At 36.4% G+C, this 16,618-nt stretch overlaps 2 protein-coding genes across 6 annotated transcripts in view; one reads left to right on the forward strand and one right to left on the reverse strand.

Annotated features, from left to right (window-relative positions):
- Positions 1 to 809: 809 nt before the first annotated feature.
- tmem63ba (transmembrane protein 63Ba) overlaps positions 810 to 16,618 on the reverse strand; it is a 33,492-nt gene continuing 17,683 nt past the window's right edge. For 4 of the 5 annotated variants that reach the window (XM_079635612.1, XM_079635613.1, XM_079635610.1 and 1 more), the window contains 19 exons: positions 15,620 to 15,657; positions 14,997 to 15,139; positions 14,809 to 14,860; positions 14,611 to 14,719; positions 13,243 to 13,313; positions 11,825 to 11,905; positions 11,197 to 11,320; positions 10,417 to 10,550; positions 10,153 to 10,290; positions 8,984 to 9,137; positions 8,773 to 8,879; positions 8,575 to 8,661; positions 8,068 to 8,133; positions 7,798 to 7,960; positions 7,505 to 7,610; positions 7,211 to 7,378; positions 5,422 to 5,537; positions 5,264 to 5,326; positions 810 to 3,812 (listed from right to left, as the gene is read on the reverse strand). In XM_079635612.1, the coding sequence (XP_079491738.1) occupies positions 3,666 to 3,812; positions 5,264 to 5,326; positions 5,422 to 5,537; positions 7,211 to 7,378; positions 7,505 to 7,610; positions 7,798 to 7,960; positions 8,068 to 8,133; positions 8,575 to 8,661; positions 8,773 to 8,879; positions 8,984 to 9,137; positions 10,153 to 10,290; positions 10,417 to 10,550; positions 11,197 to 11,320; positions 11,825 to 11,905; positions 13,243 to 13,313; positions 14,611 to 14,719; positions 14,809 to 14,860; positions 14,997 to 15,139; positions 15,620 to 15,657 (2,067 nt within the window). In that variant the 3' untranslated portion in view covers positions 810 to 3,665. The remainder of the gene's footprint in view (positions 3,813 to 5,263; positions 5,327 to 5,421; positions 5,538 to 7,210; positions 7,379 to 7,504; positions 7,611 to 7,797; positions 7,961 to 8,067; positions 8,134 to 8,574; positions 8,662 to 8,772; positions 8,880 to 8,983; positions 9,138 to 10,152; positions 10,291 to 10,416; positions 10,551 to 11,196; positions 11,321 to 11,824; positions 11,906 to 13,242; positions 13,314 to 14,610; positions 14,720 to 14,808; positions 14,861 to 14,996; positions 15,140 to 15,619; positions 15,658 to 16,618) is intronic. The other variant, XM_079635611.1, reaches the window with a different exon arrangement.
- ate1 (arginyltransferase 1) overlaps positions 15,010 to 16,618 on the forward strand; it is a 102,453-nt gene continuing 100,844 nt past the window's right edge. Inside the window, exon 1 of the mRNA XM_079635618.1 lies at positions 15,010 to 15,147. The gene's annotated coding sequence lies outside the window, so the exon portion shown is untranslated. The remainder of the gene's footprint in view (positions 15,148 to 16,618) is intronic.

The following is a 16,618-nucleotide window of genomic DNA, read 5'->3' on the forward strand; positions in this document are numbered from 1 at the left end:
GTTATAATATCAGCTTCATACCGACAATTTGAATTCAGAACGGCAAGTTCACTTCATTACTATTATAGCTATAGAAATATCGAAATATAACAATGGAGTCTAATATACTTGATCTCTATCTCTTTGTCCCTTCAATATTATTGTTGGTAAAACACTTTTAATACATTTCGCCGACGCCAAATGCAGTCGAATGATTCGACTTTACAATGGAAAAGAATCGGTTGAGATGAACGATTCGTCAGTGAATCAAACATCAGAGAAAACGATAGAGCTTATGACTCTCTGTTCCTGTTTTTCCTTGTCTGGAGACACATCACAAGACTCCACCATAAGACCATGAGAGGTCAAAGATTGTACTCACCGTTTCGTGGCAGAGAGAAGAAAGCTGTCATAAAACGATATCATGACTCCCCATAGGAGGTAAAGAGCACTTTAAAACCATATTATTTAAACTTTAAAATATTTATTTTCTTGTAAAGGGTTTACAATTGTTTGTTTTCATTAGAGTTCATCTACAACAAAAAAAAATCAGTAATTCAACACATTTGGCCAGAAATAAAATGGAACATTGCTTTAAAGTCATACCTTTTAATTTCTGTATAAGCTCAAAATACGAACTCAATTATGATATATCAACATAAATAATAAATACAGTTCACTGTAATCTAAAATACGCTGCTTGCTCAAACTAAACTATGTTTTAAATAAGTAGAAAGAGTCAGTAAAGTGAAACAATTAGTGCATTTCTTTGTATAATTCATAAATGACATGGGTCCACAAAGTAATAAAGAATTTCTTCACACTTGATATGGTTTTGTCAGTAAATGTCTATTTTATTGTTCAAAGACATGTAAGAGATTGAAGATGACACTGTACAAAAGATCATTTGAGGGGAGGTTGAGATACAAAACTATTAAAAACAGCAATCGCAAGCATAGTATGATCTTAAGGGAAATCTGAATGGACAAAAGCAAACAATTCATGGTCGACTGTACATGGTTTTGCTGTCTAAGCTGTACAAATGTAAATACAGTTTAGTGTTCCAAGAGCAGCGCAATGCTTCTATTTACAAAAATATTACACCGATTTAACCTCTTCATTCCAGTTCAACAGCCAGTTAATTCAAAAGATGGAAAAATAATAAGACAAATGAAATAAATACTATGGACAACATCTGTAACAAACAGGAAAAGTCATAAAGGTGCATAAATAAATTATTGCCACTGCATCATGCTTCAGAACAGTGTTTTTCCTTAAACAGATCCAGGATGCAGTCATACGGACATCACCTACAGTATCTAAGCAGCAAGAGCGTCAGACGTACAAAGCACCGCAGTTACTCATTGTTGTCCAAACAAAATCAATGAAAAAAAAAAAAAAAAAATGGCTTGAAATTGTTACATACACCATGATAATGTTACATATTTCACACAAAGTGCATAGCCTACAGTGTTATTTGCATTTAAAATTTACAAAGCTCCTCAGTGATTGATAGATTAGTGTGATATACATAATTAACTAAAAATATCACTGATTAGCTTCCTATTGTTCTAATTCACAAGCTTACATACTGTACACCCGACGACTGTTTCAAGTCAACATTTGTTGCGGAAAATGACAGTTTAAACACTGCATTGCTATTCGTGTAAACAAATGACACAATGAGAACTATTTAGGTCCACTAGCAGGAAAGATTAACAAATTAGGGGCTGGACAGAGAAAATAAAAAATGATGTTAAAGCAAGTACTCGGGCACAGCCTTTGTCTGCTCCAATAACTTTCTTAAAAATATTTCGTTTCCAGTTCTGACTTGCATTTCAACAATGCACAGAGAGCAAAAATGCAATATGTATATAATGGACAAAGTAGCAAAAATGTCTGAATATGGTGACGACTAGATATAAAGAGTGTAGTTGTCAAAAAAAAAGATTTAATAGTGGTCAATAAATAGTGGTCATTGTACTAGTTTTTGTATTCTTTTTTTCAGACTTCAACCACTAAATGATGCATAAACCCAGTCAAATGATCTCAGAACTGCAAGTGTCAGTGAACAGCTTGTAAATGCACACAGGTAAGAAGAACCATAGCATGGATTCTGTTATTTCCAGTTCTCTTGTAAAAAATGCAAAGGAACACACCACAATAGCAACAAAGTAGGCCATATTAAAGACACATACGTTTATAAGACCCAATGAGATTTAGCTTATCATCAGTACCCGATTTTTAGGGTGTTCAGGGACTTTTTTTTACAGTAATGTATAAGTAGTAAAATATGTTTAGTGGTTAATGTCTACATTATCATTTGTTAGCGGCAAAAAAAAAAAAAAAAAATCTGATGAAACCATCATTTCATACCCATGCATAATAAAAAGAAAAATTCCACCTTAAGGTCCACATAGGGAATCTGCTGTGCGTTTAAGTTCAATTTGCTACAGTATCAGTTATTGACAGAACATTCCACAGTAGAGCAACACAAAGTTGGTCCATTTGATGCCTGACTTAGAAAGTAGTATCATATCACGCATAGCGCAAGTATGGATTAGTAATGCAAAGGTTTACATTTAAACTCTTGAATCATTGGATGCGCAGAAGAGGGTGGATGCGCATTTGACTTTGACCTTGAATGGTTACAGGGATAGCGAATTGCCTTCGAGTCTGTAAGTCTGAAAGTGGCTTTTCCAACTTTTCCAGTTGAGACAATTAAGTGTTCGGTGGCTGTTTTCCTCACAATCCGTTAATTCAGCAGGCTGGTGTGAGTTTTCCACTAGTAATGGCCTTTGTGTTAAATACATTCACTTTGGTAGAGAAGAATGGAAAGTTGCGTGAATTAGGCTAATCTGCATGTCTTAAATATATTGTGCTATAGTGCCATTTCATCAGGGCCAAGAAAATTATATTTGGTTCCCTTGCCAAACTCAAAACTTCATCAACAGTTTGTCATTCTGATTGATGTTTATTCAACAAGCTTTTCAAAGATATGTGATTTCACAAATGATCAAATCCACCATCACTGAAATGTTTTCGACCTCAGATGGTAAACATGGAGAAATTGTTATTGTAGAGCACTGTCTGTTATCTGTTGCCATATACATCTTTTTTTGTTTTTAACAGTTGCCAAACTGTATTAATTTACCATTATCCTATGTAACCAATGAAGAAATACTCAGATTTTTCCCTATGCAAAAGATTTAGGGGTAAAATTTGACCCGTTTGGCCCTGATATACAATTTGACTCTCCACTTGAGATAGCACTATAGCAATTTCAATTCATCATAACAGGTGAATTAAAATTTGAATGGCAAATTAGTGATCATTACTATTTTTTGGTATTATTTATTTACTAGACATGCGCTTGCAAGGGCAATAAACTCGGTACTGACCAAATGCTGTACGAACAGGGCAAACAATGCAAAGAAGAATTATGAAACTTTGATGAGCCAGTTTCTTATAGGTGGAGTACAATCACAAGCCACTTCAGATTCTTGACAATTGGCCATCCTGTCTCCAAGCCTTAATAATAAAGGAGTGTTTTAGCTGTCAGCTGTGATGGATTCACATACACACACACGCTCACACACACACACACACAAGTAAGTGTCGTGAGGTGTAGTGGATCTCCTGCTAGTTTCTCTTAAGTTCAGTACATGGTGTGGCCCTGGCATGGGTCACTGATGCACCTCGTTCTCAATAAGGCTGTCCTCTCCGGACTGGAAATCCCCCTCGGTCACCACTTCCTCCTCCTGCGAGGACGCCTGGCCCTCGTCCTCGCCGGTGCTCTTCTCGTCCTGTAAGACTAGAGCGACGTACGTCTGCTGATAAAGGAAAGCATGTGAAGATGAGCTGAGAAAATAATCAGCTGACAATATAGCAATACATCAATGCCATATGAATAACTACTACATAACTACTGTTGACACTAAAAACTAGGGCTGGGTATCGACACAAATTTCACGATTTGATTCGGTTTCGATTCACAAGCTTTCGATTCAATTCTGAATTCTCAACTAATGCTGTAAATCAAACGGAACCCCGTCAGTTTGTACATTTGTAACATTAAAGGGATCCCCCGGTATGAAGACATGTATAGCTTAATATAACGTAAATGATGTCTCTTATTTAAATATGTAGTAGAAAACCCATGTAAATGTATGTTATTTAAAAAAATATTTTTGGACTAAAGGTCAGTATTTTATTTTCAGAGTTGTCTAATTCGAGATGTATTGCGGTAAAAATAGCAACAGATAGCGCTAGTAGCTCACGGAGTGCAACCATTTTATGTCATCAGAATAATGGCGCCTCTTATAGTTCAAAATATGTATAAAACGATGTGATTTTTAAAAATAAAATGCATCTTTGATGGGTTTTCTACTACATATTTCAGTAAGAGGCATCATTTTCGTTATTTTAAACCATGCATGACTTAATACCTTTAAGGTTAAATGTAACTGATTTGTATGTAGACATAAAATTATGCAAAAACATAATAATACATTCATAACAACAACTTTTTAATGACAATTACGTTGTTTCTACTCTAATTTGTTTTTTGAAATTTAACATTTTATAAATTTAAACTTGTTTCATGACGAATTTATTCAAACATACATTAAAAACAGGTTAAATAAAAATATAATGAATATGTAATATGGTATGCTAACAAAATACACCTCTCTAAAGCAAATTGATCCAGCTGACTAAAGGTTTTATGGTCCCTGACTAGCTTTCCTGAGGTAAATACAGCATCACGTGAGAATGTTTACAAGATGTTTTATTGAAGTCTTTCCGTGGTTGAAACACTGAGGGATTACATGAGACATTAATGGATTTCTGTAAGTTGTACTGTATCTATCTACATACTTTCCGATGTTCATTCATGCTTATTTTGAGCTTTAACTAGTAGTAAAGCAGAAGAGATGATCAGTTTAAGTGCCGCTCGAATTGAGGCGTCTACACAGTATTTTGTCACTCCACATTAAAGTGTGCCAAAGCAATATTTATTGTTTGAATTTTGTAAAAAAAAAATTACAGAATTTGAAAGCTGAGACTTTCTATTATATACAAAGCTTTTGCGATTTATCGGACGGGAGGTGCTACAAAGTTTTGTTCATTCATCAACTGAAAACAGCATAGACTCAAATAATTGATTCTTGGTATTTAAGAATCGATATCGGTTCATCCAAATGAGAATCGATTAAAATCAATAAAATTCTTTCTCGCTCAATATGATGTGACAGACACAGCTGTCATGATTATGAAAACTTACCACAGACTTGACAGGTGGGGATGAACCTGGTGGTCGTCCATTGTCCACACCGTCCATGTCAACCTGTTGTGAAGACAGGAAGATCCCTTTGCTGATTAGAGAAAGTTCTAGGCTAGACTGTGTATGAAAACTGAAAAATTAGAAAAGTGGTTTCTGACCTTATAATTGTGCGCACTGAGGTATTTGAAATGACCGAAGACGACATGGCAGAGGCAAATGATGATGGTGATGATCAGAACCACAAAAGTAAACATTGATGTTGGGGCACTAAAACCTTTCAAATTTAAAAAGCAAGAGAGAAGAAAGCAGGGGAGAAAAAACATGTTAGAGACATGACAATAATCTTTGTGCAGTTGATCTGGAGTATAGTTTCTAAAGCCCTATTTCAACAGTAATCCTTTTTGACCACTGTACCATATGGTAACGGTTGCGCACATTTTAAATATGGACACTTGCACAATGCACAAGTTTTGTCACTGAGGTGCCATGCAAATTTATTTTTACTGACGTCCCCATTAGAAACAACTACCGTCCGAACAAGACTTTTGACACCTAAAAAGGCTGCGTATCGGGCCAAATTTTTCTGTCCGAGCCCGGCCCGCGTCAGACAGAGCAGTAACCGAACCCGACAGGTATAAAGATATTTATGTCCGAGCCCGACTAATACTAATACAATTCTCATACTAATGACACGTACGTTTGTTTGTGTGCTCGCTTCTATTAAGCAGCTGTAGGAAGGCATTCGGAAATGTCAACAGGATGAGCGCATCAGCGTGACGGAGCAACAAACGCTCTTAACACAGGCGCGCATGCACGTGTTTCGTTGTCACGGCTACATAAATTTCCGCACACAGGAAGACAGATGTTATGGTAATGTATTTTAATCACAAAAACGAACGTTTGCATCAAGTGAAAGCATCAGGCACATTGGCTACATACCTACATAATACAGGGTTCCTACATATTTTCCATTTCAAAATTCCATACTTTTCCAGACTCCAATTTCAAATCTTCTCTGTAGATTTTCAGACCATATTAAAAGTGCCCCTATTATGCATTTTCAAATATTCCCTTTCATGCAATGTGTAATGCAGCTCTCTGCAAAGGTATGCAAATGAAAGGGCATGCAATAAATTAAGTTATTGTTTCTCAAAAGAAAGAATCGACTTTTAACCACCTAAACCGAGTCATCAGGAATTTGAATCCCACTTCCGTGACGGCTACACGTCACTGGGTAACCAACCCGGTCACACTAAATGCGTCAGTAGACATAGGTTATATATAAAACTAGAAATTGTAATGCGCAAGCATGCAAAACAATTCACGTGCACATGTGAATAGTTTCTCGAGGGCACAAAAAAGTTGATCATATACACTACTGTGCAAAAGTCTTAGCCATGTCAGTATTTTCACCCCAAAAAGTGAATTTAAGCCGGTATCACCTGTGTCCCATCATGACAGTTTCACAGCATCCATCCACCACCCCATCACCTCACTCTTGGCTGGTTTTCTATCCCAGTCAAAGGGGAGATAAATTACTATATCTGATTTCATGTATGTGTGAACTCGTGAATCCACAGCATTTTTATTATTATTATATTTTACATTCATTAGATTTTCTATTGTAGAAAACTAAACCGGGGCAATAGTCTGGTAATGCAAATATTTTCCCATACTCTGCTTTCGTTTTTCCATACTTTTCCAGACCTGGAAATTACTCAAATCAAATTCCATACTTTTCCATACTTTTCCAAACCCCGTAGGAACCCTGATAATAAGCTGTTTTAAATTTAAAATGTTCAATGCCTTATCGCGCTGATGTGACCGAGCCGACCCGAACCCGAACATAGTTTCTAAATATCTGTCCGACGGGCCGGGTATCCATCCTCTAGTAGAAAGACAGCACATTAGTGTTTAGAACAGAGCCACTGTTTGGCGGTGTCTTACTTGTACGGACAGTAGAGAAGAAGAGCAGCCAGAAGAGGCAGAGGATGGGTGCTGCCACCACTTGGTTGACAGCTCCAGAGTGGATTTTCTTATCCAGTTTAGAGGGCAGGTAGGCATAATACATGTTATACCTGTCCACCAGGTGCTTCAGTAGCATATACATCAGGCCTGCAGACAGAAATAAAGTCAAACGGGTTTTTACTCTGTTTAAAGATGATGTGAGTGGTGTTTCCCTGTGGAACAACCACCACCACAATGCAGGAATTCTTCTTCAGTGAGTAATGAGTCACTCACCAAATGGTACAATAATTGGACAGGTGATGCTGTAGGTCATGACCACAGTGAAGACGTTCATCATCCAGGCATAAGCAGCTCCAAACTGGAACTCATAAGCTTGATGCTGTAACAAAACGCAACCACACGTGAATCACAACATTAGGATACGAGTTATTGAGCATAATGAGAGGAATTCAGAAAACAAAGGATTGAACAAATACATTAATAGATGAGATATATTGAGTAATCATGTTTATATGATTATAATAGTAAGGCTGAGAGAATTGTTTACACTTGAAAACTACACAGACCTTCTTCACGTTGCGCCTCTCGGCTGCTGAACGTGCCAGACACAGTCGGATCATGTACATGAGAAAATAAGGAATGCGTAACAGGTCCATGGCGTTACCGATGAAAGCAGACGCGATAACATAGTTCACAAAGAAAGCTCCATTATCTGGAAGGAAGACACACCTAAAGGAAAAGAAATCAAGCCATAAAAACTCAAAATGTATGTGCATAAACCAAATGTTCTGTAAATCCTTTCATCAAAACAGGATGTTAGAACTGCAAATCCTTACTCGAACCGGACTTTTGCCTGGTCAAGAAATGTCTTGTCAAAGAGCCAGCGGAAGAAAACATCCAAACTGCATTTAGGAAAAGATCATATGAAATGTTTAATGCAAATGAGAAACAGGTCAGTCCAAAATTATCTGGATAAAACAGTTTAAATTGTTTTACACAAGAGACAATGATTGTGTTTGAAAAATAATTTTCTAAATATACAAATGACTATAATTTCTAATTTAAATATACATCATTATAAATTAGCACACTTGCATACATTAACAATGTCAAAAGGTTGTTTATTCAGGATAATGTTGCTTAATAAACTATCTTAACCCCCTTTTAAGAATAAATTCACCATTAAATGGTTTGCATGCGAAATCCAAAATTGGGTCTCAGTAGCTATTGTGAAACATTCTTACACTCAGTGTTCTTTAAAGATTATGCAGGAAAGATGGGATAACTGTATTTTTTCATCTGTAGTTCTAACTTTTCAATGTAAACCAGGTATGATAGAATACCTGCTCAGGCCCAGAGATGGCAGCAGCAGAACCATAAATATGAGGAAGGTGTAGCATTTGTGCATGGTGGTTCTGTTCTCTCCAGATCTGAAGAGCAAAGGTCACATACTCATTGAGTCCACCAGAATATTTAGCTTAGTATCTATAAATGACGAAAGCATTAAAAAAGACATTGATATACAGGGTTTGTCATTGTACCGTGTCCAGTGGGCCTCAAAGAAGGCAGAGTAGTAGACGATGGTGGGGAGAAGGGCCGAGAAGCACCACAACAGCAGGGTGGGGAAGAACTGAGTGATGATGGGGTTCTGGAGGAACAGACACAGAGGGAAAGTAGGGAGGTGATGACGAGTGACAGAATCATGACCCCCATAGTCACACTCTGCATTGTGATGTTTAACAGTCTCCTTACATTTAGGTACTCCACGGGTTTGGTGACGTTGAACTTGTCCATGGTGGAGATGATGATGGCAGGGGTGGTGAGGAAGAAGAGCAAGATGAAGAGAAAGCAGTTGATGACAAGGCAGCGGAGCCACCAGTTGAGGCCTCCGGTGGACAAATGCTCCCTGTGGAGAACACAGTACAAGATATATAACAATTTAAACAACTACTGTAAGTATATCCAACCTTACCTTGATACATACAGTACACTTACGTTAAGCAGCCTCATTTTCTATATATAACAAATCTGACCTACTTGATATTGACAAAAATGTAAACTATATTACCGGCCAGCAATGTATATAAAAAGTTGGAGTAATAGTACAACCTACTTAACTTGCACGCATACAGTAGATTAATGTAAAGCAATATATATTCGCAAATCTCGGCTGCGTGACTTGTAATGTAAACAAGTCTATATAAATGTAAACTATTATAGTACAGTTCCATATAAAAAGTGTAATATATTACATCAAACTTTATTCTCATACATATACACTCCCAAAAAGCGATGTATAATATATAGCAATTCTCAGCTGCCTTGATTTTTTTTTTATTTCGTTGCAAAATGTAATTATATCCTCGGCCAGCTCTTTATATAAAAGTGGATATACAAGTATGTCCAAATACATACAGCATATCTCAACTGCTTGATTGCTGGTATTGTTGCAAAATGTAAACTGTAAAAATGTATATTGTTGCCCAGCTCTAATCTGCTAAATGCGATTATAGGGTATGAAGATATTAAAATATTATAAACATTAACATCAAATTTGTAAAGCTGCTTTGAAATAATGCGTATTGTGAAAAGTGCTATACAAATAAATTTGACTTAATACTCTCCAAAAATAGCCTAGTTACATATTGCATATTAAAAAGGCAAGCCCTAGTCAATATCATATATTATCATATATTTATTATTACATAAGTAATAATAAAATGAATAATAATATGCATTATGCAACTTCCAGTCCACAATGAAATATTGTGGTATCATCGATTTCAGATTTACCTGCATGTAATTGTTTTTTTTTACAGTTTATTCTGGCCAAGAACTGTCCATTAACACAAGTGGATCCTGTCTAGCACTGTGAAACTACACTCATAATAAATTCATGAGATTTAAGATGAGGATGTTACCAGTAAACATTCTGTGGATTTGGAGCGTATGTGACTGTCCAGTTGAATGTGTTGAGCCCGTTGCTGAAGGTGGAGGACTTCGGCTCTCGTCGACAGTGGCAGCCGTGACACTGACACGCATTAAAATCTTTCAGGATGCTGGGAAATGAAAAAAACAAACAGATATTAAGGCACCTCAAAGAATACAATGGTACTAACATGATAATTTTCAGTACTTTGGTTAGTGTCAACACACACAGATACCAAAATGTCTATTAGACTTACAGGGCTGTCATGGCTTCATTCTGGAAGGTAACAAAAGCCATTCCCAGAGGTTTATTGTTGACTTTCTCGCGTTCTTTTCTGTATTCTTCCTTTAGTTTGGCCTCAAGGTTAGTGTAGTAGTTGACAGCATCTTCCTGCAGGGATGGATTAACATTACAAGAGTTAGACATCACTACTAAAATACTTTTCGTTGTAAAAACCCTATGAAATAAAAATGATATGATATTCTGGTCTCTAGATATGGCACAGGCCCCATCCTCAATGCAATGTGATTTTCTGGCCTGTTTGATCAACTGCATTTTGCGCAAAAGGAAAGATGCTTTGAAGGAAAAATGTCCTCCCTGTAACTTGCTAGACAGGCATTACAGTCATCGTCCAGAAGGGGGGGATGTGTGCTATGGAAAAATGTCTCTTGTGATAAACTGGAAGTCTGCTTATCTAATGAGGACACATGGGAGCTGCTGAATATTCCTGCACTGATGTTGAACATGTCTCACAGCAGCAGAGCGTACATCATCCTGACTAATATGACTGTAAATACAGTGAAGCGGAATTACAGGCAGCAAGACAGCGGCTGTGACATCCTGACTGCGTGTCTAATGGGGAAAGGTTATGCATTCATGATTTACATTTGAATGTGCAGTGAAGTGCATGATGGTTCATGTACTAATATGAGATCTAGATACCCGCTACTATTCAAAACACTTTGGGCAGAGTGACTGGAGAGGGTATAATGCATGTGACATGTGAAACTCCCATGAGCCTCAGGGTGACACTGACCTGCTCGCAGCCATTGATGATGCAGCAGCAGAGGTGGCCGCAGGGTTTGGGGTTAATCATAGTGGGAATGTGCTCCTTGTCCTTCAGGTCTGTGTAGAACTTTTTGCTGCGTTCTGCCTTTTTCCTGTTGCAATTCACATTAAAACATGATAATGTAAACAAATAAAATTCAAACAAACACATGCCCTAAATAACTAAATTAAGTACCTGACTAGGCAAGAGGCCTAATTTACCTGTCATTTACTATCTATCTATCTATCTATCTATCTATCTATCTATCTATCTATCTATCTATCTATCTATCTATCTATCTATCTATCTATCTATCTATCTATCTATCTATCTTTTATTAATCACAATAGAAATATAGTAGATATCAATGCTTTTATTTATTTATCACAATAAAAATGATTTCTTTCTTTATTTCATCCATCCATCCATCTATCTATCTATCTATCTATCTATGCCATAATTTTTTTATGCTATGTAATTTATGCTAATTTTATTTAAAAAAGAAAAGAAAAAAAGAATGGGCACAAATTGGCACCTTATTTATATAAAGTTCCTTGTGTACAATACTTAAAATGGTGACTGAAACTTGTCTCAACTCTTTTTACCAAATGTTTACCTTTCAGACTCCAGAGACATAAGCTTGGCAACATCGTAACAAATGCGACCATCCAGAACTACGCAGTTTTCATATGCTTTCCTGGATATAAAAACAAAGACATAAAAAAGTGAGAACGTGTGAGACATAATAAAAATAATAATAAAAAAAAAAAAAAAAATCACATGAGGGGAACAGAAAGTATTTCTACTAATTTCCACTTTCTCATTTAACGTGGCACTGAAACACAATGTTGATAGTCTTGCAGGAGCCAGACTTTTCTATTGTCTGGCGCTCACTGTAGTTTATGCTAGCCAAGAATTGCTCACTTAGACAGAAAGCGACTGACCACCAAGTAAAATGAAGCCACTGCTTTTTTATGTGATGCACAGAGGCGAGTAAATCTAAAATCAATTATACCAAAATAAAAGACAAATTGGTAGGCTTTTCAAATAATGACACAGCAGTCTCTGTGAGACTATGTACACGCTGACATTTCAAGTGAGAGCAAGGTTACATCGTTTCAGACTATCATTGCAGTGTTTCACGGTGTGTCTGTGAAACGTTGAAGTACAATCATAGTAGTTTTGTGCGCGCGGGAACATCATGGCAACGTACAGCACAAAGTACCTCACGCGGGAAACACTTATCGTAACGTGTAATCAAGCAAGCTAGTATGCATAGGCCACGAAGTGTTGGTAAAATAACACATTAGCGGACCGGAGCAAATAATATGGAATTTTTTCCAGGAAACTTCTCGCACAAAATAAATTCAAGCACTTTCAAGGACCCATGGGAACCCTGGTTTGTTCTACACATCCTCTTTATCCTCCATCTACACATCCTGCCTTCTATATCTCTATTTCTCAATCGGTCTGGACCCCATCTGTGTTTTCCCAGAAATCCTTGACATAGAAGTTGAAAAAGACATGTATTGTCCTGACACATTCTTCAGCAGTAAATGAGATTAGATAAACTGAGTGGATGGACACACTGAACGTCTTGTAGCCACATGACCACTTTCGAACAATTAAAACAGTTAAGGTTGTCATTTTCTTAGTCACTCAGGACTTAGCCAAAGGCATGTCAGTGTGCTTGAATTTACTGTGTGGTTTGGGATAGTTCACACCAAAATTAAAATCCTTATGTCCAAAAGAGAACAAAAGAAGATCCAGCAAAAGGCCCAAACAACATGGGACCCCATTGAATTTCATTGTAAGGGGGAAAAACTCTTCAAAATATCTTCTATTGTTTCTACAGAGGAAAGTGCATAAATTTGAGGAGATTTACCCTTCCATATGTAACGCGCTTTGAGTACCTAGAAAAGTGCTATATAAATGTAACGAATTATAATTACACACTTCATCTTTACTGATGATGAGAAGTTAGATCCTAATTAGTGTTGAGACATAACATTTGTGTTTTCAGCAAGAACTTACTCAAAATGCTGCTTTATATCACTCTCTTCTGCAAATTTTGCGATCCCGTTAATGAATAAAGTGCGTTTCACCTGTGAAAGGAGACAATGTGGAGACATCAGAGTACAGTTTGTTAGCATTAGAAATATTATTTCAACCATAATATTGATTATTGATGTTGATCTCCATTAAGAGAGCAATTTCATGCAGCACTAAACTATGGACCTTAGTTAGGATATACATATTTAATTTGATACAAAGAACAACGAGTCTGTGAAGGGACATATTTATCTGTTCTTATCATATCTGTTCACTTTGTTAAAAATCAACATGAAATGACCTTATATCTGTGCACATAAATGTTTTCATCATGTATTTTCATCAAAATATAATGTCTCTTAAAACAACTTCATTGCCAAGCTCTCTTATTTTCAAACTCCTTTTTCACATTTTTTAAATTCCTACTGGATAAAACCAAGTCCCACCCTTCATTATTTTCAAGTTGAATATCCCGTTTCAAAAAATGTGCCAGATTACGCAAGAAAAGTGGGTTGCAATGGGCTTTTTACCCTGACTTTGGTTCATAACTCTTGTTGTGAATTCTTTATATTGTATGTCTAAGTATGATCTAATGCTGTATTCTATAAGGGTTTATTATGTAGAATACTTAATACATATGGAAAGTATGTAGTATGCAATTTCGGCATAAGTGACGCATACAGAGCTGTCAGAATATGACGCATATTTCCACCCGTGCAGCATCTCTGAGTGCAGGAAAAAAGTTATTGAAGAAAAACTACCTCCAATGCATAATTGATGTTTATACGGTGAAACCCTGCACAAAATAAATGTGGAAAAGATATGAGGACTCCTACTCCCTGATCAGAGTACTGAAGTGGTTAAGCCCATTAAAGAACCGGTTCAGTGGGGCAATCCCCAACAACTCTCTCTCAGGGAAACTGAAATATTTGAGTAATGTGGGTTTATGCCAAAATAAAATCTGAAAATAAAGAAATGTTCCTGGCTCAATTAAAATTATTGTTACTGTAAGATACTTACAACTGAATTGAAACGTTAAAATTGGCCAGTGTTATGTTACAATTATTTCATGTGGTACAGGACATTATTGCTAAATATGCTGTGTAGACTATCATTTACTTTTATAGTTTTTTATTTATATTTTGAATAGTTTATTTTTATTTGAGTAGATCAAGTTAAACTAAATGAAAATGAGAAATGTTGCCTTGGCAACTAGCTGAAATAAAATAGTTTTTTTTTTTGAAGAAATGTTGTTGTAATTAACTTTAATAACCCTGGCTGTAAATAGAAACTTGTATTGAACCCAGAAAAATTTCTTTGAAGTGTTTTGGGTAATTTGTCTCTGCTCACCAAGTCATCCTCTTTGTAGTGCATCTTTGATGTGTGTCTCCTCATGCTGTACACAGTCAGTAACAGATATAAGCAGGCAAATGTAGTGTGCAACCATAGCAGGTTATTACTGAAAGAGAGAGAGGAAAACAGAGCTAATGCATTCATCAACAATCTTTCAAAGGTCAAGTAAGTGTCCCAGACAATACCCGCGCTTACTCAGAAGATAAGTTGGCTATTGTAGTTCGCCCAAAACTGTAGGCATTATTTTCTGCAGAAAGAAAAGACAAGATTCGGGTCAGAGGGAGTCTTTGGTCACATACACTAAAGGAAGATAAACTCGAATGGCTGCATTCAGGTATTCTGTATAATCCTAGATGACTCACTCTTAAACTTTCCTGACTCACCTAATAGGTCTCCTGAGAAGTTAACGGGCAGGACAATGCCCACAGAGAGCACGCCCACCACCACCAACAGACCAATGATGTGCCGCTGGAATGAGAGGTAGTGGACGGCATCCTCGCCACACTTCTCCCTGATCTCGTCATCTCTGGAAGGGTGAGAGAAATGTGTTAGTATACCATTAAGATTTTTATTCATAATTGTACTGATAATTAAATAGTTAACAATAAAATCTATAATTTATTAATATTATTTAATAAACAAGTAGAATATTTAGTTCACAATATATAGAAAATAGCACTATATAAATAAAATATTTTAAAACATTTGATACATTACATTGAAGTATTTGACATTACAGTGCACAACAGTGAATATAATATAATACTATATAATTTTGGCTAATCTTGTTATATACTTGTTATAACTGGAATAATCTTCTTCTGGTGTATCTCATTTCCTCTACTTCTAATTTGAAACACTGCTTGAGTTTTGTGATAAAAAACCCCACACCATTTTGGATAGTTTTTGCAGCATAGTTCCTATAGTCTTCACATTTTGAAGTTACAGTATGTTGAAATAAACAGAAATACAGTATGTTCATAAAGTAAAAGCAGAAAGGACTCACTTTATCCTGAAGATGGCAGTTAGCCAGGAACAGAGACCCTACAAACAAAGAACATCAAATTCAATGCACTCTCTCTAACTATTGTCTGTCAATCACCTCAACATTCAGAGACACTGACAATGTCTCCAATGCAGTTTGAGGAGTTGTTAGAGGCTGCCTGGGTGCACGTGACACCAGTTTACATAAGTGCAGTTATTACAGATCACAGCAGGGAAGGGAGAGGCAAACAAATGGCTGTCAAAAGGCATGTGTGCGCCATTATGAAACCCACAGGTGTGTGTGCATTAACAGATAGAGCTGTGGTAGATGGCAAGAAATACTGTGTGAACAGGAGCGTGAGAGAAGGCATATGTGAGCAAGGAAGACAAAGGGAATGTTCAGAATGCAAACTTTTATAAAAGGTTTACTACTTTTTTCAGTATATGCAGTATGAATAATGTGAACAGAATATGCAAATTTTGCACAGAAACCCGGATGATCATGTTTTCGAGAGTGAACCCTTTCAAATGACTCGTGCCAGGGCTTGCACCTCTCAACGTGTCATGGCCTTCACAAAAAATCATTGCACATAAAAATCTTATTTTATTTATAAGTAACAATAATGTTTATTTTTATGCTTTTACTTTTAGCTTTAACTATAGTTGTAGTTAACGATACTAACCCTGATAAAGACACATAGGAACAATATTGTTGAAATCACTTTCAGAACGGCTTTTTCTAGCTGATGAACGAAAAATATTGATAATCTGAGCCAATCAGAATCCACCCAACTTTAAAGAACTCAAGCATTTAAAGTGGCAGACGCCATAACTGCAGTGTACACTTGTAATAAACAGAACATTATTGTGCATTGGTGGACGCTAATGGAGTTATCGTTGTAATTATCGTTATACAACCCCATTTCCAGAATAGTTGGGACATTTTGTAAAATGCAATAAATTCAAGAATATGTGATTTGTTAATTCTCTTGAACCTTTATTTAACTGACAAATGTACAAA

Source organism: Phoxinus phoxinus (genome assembly GCF_949152265.1).
Source record: "Phoxinus phoxinus genome assembly, chromosome: 14".
NCBI classification, from domain to species: Eukaryota; Metazoa; Chordata; class Actinopteri; order Cypriniformes; family Leuciscidae; genus Phoxinus; species Phoxinus phoxinus.